Source organism: Pinus tabuliformis, chromosome 2_1 (assembly GCF_031772625.1).
Source record: "Pinus tabuliformis cultivar Carrire ecotype Pingquan chromosome 2_1, CPIR1, whole genome shotgun sequence".
Lineage (NCBI taxonomy): Eukaryota > Viridiplantae > Streptophyta > Pinopsida > Pinales > Pinaceae > Pinus > Pinus tabuliformis.
The window spans coordinates 803828615-803832438 of NC_142299.1; the positions used below are offsets into that span (position 1 = coordinate 803828615).

The 3824-nt window shown below is 34.2% G+C and overlaps 1 protein-coding gene across 1 annotated transcript; it reads left to right on the forward strand.

Moving 5' to 3' along the window:
• Nucleotides 1–2024: 2024 nt before the first annotated feature.
• Nucleotides 2025–2855, forward strand: LOC149203013 (uncharacterized). Its single transcript, XM_089401750.1, has 3 exons — nucleotides 2025–2207; nucleotides 2310–2509; nucleotides 2591–2855. The coding sequence occupies exons 1-3, from the start codon at nucleotides 2025–2027 to the stop codon at nucleotides 2853–2855; spliced, it is 648 nt and encodes a 215-aa protein (XP_089257876.1).
• The last annotated feature ends 969 nt before the right edge of the window (nucleotides 2856–3824 follow it).

Below are 3824 nucleotides of genomic sequence, written 5' to 3' on the forward strand. Positions count from 1 at the left end.
AGTATTGCTTGAGATACATTAAAATGTTAATTGTAAACCTAAAAAAGATCCCTTATGCAACATGCTTTATGAAATGATATGCTACATCATTGTTTACCAATGAGCACCCAATACTTGTAGACCACCCAAAACATATTTTTCTGTTCATGAAAGAAATAAGTACAAAAATAAAACCAACTATGAATTTACAATTTTTTCTTCACTTGACAAATTCTTTGAAGGTCACACTGAATCCTTTGAGTAGGGGTATTAAGACCATTTTCTTAAGAATATTGAGCATTGCCTGTCGCTGCTTGTCCTAAAGAGTTGGCTGGCCTAAAATGTGATGTTTATTGTTCTTTTTAATGTGAATCACTTCTAAATTGGAGAACTTCAAGAATTGAGCATTCATTGTTTTTACACAATGTTTCTCTATCCCTGGTGCCTGATGTAGATTCCCTCGAAACCCTTGACTGCTTCCTAAATTTCTTACTTAGATAATTATCTCACCTATTATGTGAGAAATCTCTCTATATATGAAATATTAAACAAAGATAAAATTATTGAAACTTTAGCACACAACCCTTGATTACTGTTTCAGTGACAATCATTTAGCATCTAGCTTCTCTATATGAGGCCAAATCATCAAATTCCTGTTTTGATTTGATAATTTGTCTGTATACATTCTTGCAAATTTGTTGGCACAAATTTGGAAAATTATGGCGTCGGATAAGTAATCTTGGAACTGTTGTGTATTGGGCTATCACATTGATCATCAAATCACCCGTGGACAACCATTTGATACTTGTGAACTTAGCGATTCTACTCCAGAGTTTGAAATTTCCTTGGAAACATTTGGCAGCTCCATGGACAAGTGTCATTCAAACACTTAGTTGTTCATTAAATTCTTGTGTGATGATATGCGACTTTTTGGAGAATCACATATCATATCATATGACAACATGAGGCCCACAGTTACATTGTCAAATTTGTACAGCATTCACAACATCATTTCCATGGGGTGGTGAGCTTTGTCATTGATGTTTTTGTACTACAAACTAGAAGAATGTGGGGTTCTTGCTCAATAAATAGTGTAGAATATTTTCTTTTGACATTTCACCTTCTGTCTTCCATATCTGTCAATGAAGGAGACCCACGACAATAGTGTACTTGTAAATGCAACTATTTATTCTCTTTTAAAACTTCAATTTTTAGATTCAACTTCCTAATATTTTTCCACATTTTTTGCAAACATTGAGACGAACATGGAAAAGAAATGGAAGACTATTATGGGCCTTGAGGTGCAAGATCCTAAAGAGAAAATCATCTTTTCTAGTAAAGATTTGGTTTGAAGTATACAAGACAAACATGAATATTGACCGCGTTGCAAAAATTCCTAAACTAAGAATTAATGATTTTATTCAAGGAGAGGAATCAAATCCAAATGCTCCATGTTCCTTCCAGTGTTGAAAAATAAAAACTCCAAGCTCAAGGCCTAGTGCTGCCTTACTATGGGAACTATAAGTATTTTAGAAAAGTTTTGTTTACATGTTGATATTAACAGTATCATTTGTCATATGTGTTGACATTTCAAAATTTGTTTTGTAACTACTTGCTCATATGTCCCAGAGGACAAGAGAGAAGAATGGAAAACCAAACCAAAGCGTTCAATTGTCAAAAAGAGGGGTTGCCAATGCCATTTTATTATAAAGGTCATGGTTCAAGATCTCGACGTTGCAATAATAACATACAACATGTATGATCATGAAGATGGGCAAGGATGGTCTTGTCATGGAAAACACGACACTTTAGGTGATGATGGTCCTCAGAGGAAGCCAAGAATTTCAAGAGACATGATTTCTTATTTAGAAAGTTGTTTTTTCCTTCAAGTTCCAATTGACTCTGTTTGTAAAATGCATATTAAGAAATATGTTGACATAGATGCCACAGCTCGGGATAGGGATTTTTTCTTATGCAAAAAAGATATTGTAAACATCTATAATCGTCTGACAAAAGAAAATTACCAACTACATAGAAAAAATGAAATGAGTGTGAAGCTCTGGTATCAAAAACACCATAATGATTTCTTCTTCTACCAGAAGCCCAATGGTGGAGAGATCCGTTTTCTCGCTGGAATACAAACAAAATGGATGTTGGAAACTATGGTCAAGTTATCCCACAATAGCTTGATAGCCATGGACTCAACATTCAGTACAAATAAATATGGGGTGAGTATTTTTGCAATGATTGCTTTAATAAAATCATTTTGGTTATAATGATTCAATATGATTATTAACTTAAAATTAACTTCATTTTTTTTAATATGACAGTATCAGTTGTACACGCTCGTAGTGTTTGATGAGCAACAAAGTGGGGTGCTAGTTGCGTGGGTGGTGATGTCACGTAATACATCACAAGATATAGTGGTATGGCTGGAGCACCTCATGCATAGGTGTTTTCAGCTTTGTCCCAAATGGAAGGTTAATGCCTTTATGGTTGCTGATGCATTGGCTGAAATCATTGCTTTGAGGTAACATCGATATTCTTATTTGACATTGCAAGTTTCATTCATTCTAAATATTTCTCACTTAAAATGAATTAAATATGGCAGGAGAATCACCAGATGTGAAGTGATCTTGTGTATTTGGCATGTAAAGAGGGCATGGCTAAAAAATGTTAATCAGTTGGCCAACAGTTCAGAAAAAGCAAAAGAGATGTTCAATGAACTTGGTTATATCATGAAAATTATTTCTAATAATGAAGTGGATAATGAAATCAATGGTTTTTTCATGAAATTGGCAACTGAGGAGAAGGTTTTGGACTATTTCCATAAGAATTGGGTTGTTGGTGAAAAGATGCGTAAGTTCGCATACTAATTTTTTTAGTTCATACATTTTTTTATTTTATAACGACAAGATATATTTACTAATTCGATTTTTACATTTAGGGATGTGGGTTAAAGGCTGCCAAGATTTTCCTCATGCAAATTAGGAGACAAATATGTTGTGGAGTCATACCACGGTTATCGCAAGACAACCTTTCTATGTGATAGATGAAAGAAATTTTCTCGTAGGATGGATTGGCTATTATATATTCTAATAAAAAATGTTGAGCCATGTTATCAATTCAAGGAAATTATGAAAAAATAAGGATATTTGAACAACCACAAGAAAGAGATGTAGATTGAATCATCAATGGAAAAGGCTATAAGAATTCCATAAAGTGATTGCAGACCTCATGAGAGCATATCTCACGATTATTGGGTGAGGAGTCAAAGTAAACCTGATAAGCAATATCTTATCATATGGCATCGCAAAATTTTTATCGCTTGTGATTGCCCATGGTCTATTCATGGAAACATTTTCAAGCATGCCATAAAGGTAGATTGGTTGTATTCCTCCTTAATGGATTCATACCCTTTATTGGATCTTGATACCACACCTAATACATTGAATGCCCCTCCTAAGATAGGTATAGAGGCACTAAACCTTGATGCAGATACTAGTACAACTATTATGATTGATGACAATGGTGAAGAACTTAATTTGTTGAGAGAGGAGTTATTTGGCTATCTAGACCTATTTCGGAATAATCCTCCTTCTACTGTGAGCGAGACAAAACAATTGACTGAATTGGCTAAAAAAAATTTGGATGATGTTAATGATCTTCATATTATGGACTATGTCTTCACCCTTGGGTTGGGTGCTTATGAGTCATCTTTGAAGAGGAAGTAGAGTTTCCTTAGTCCTAAAAAGAAAAATAAAAGAAGCAAAAAAAATTCCAGCTTGGATATTGATTTGAATGTCCCTGCATCTGAAGATGAACCATTTCAATTTCAACACCTC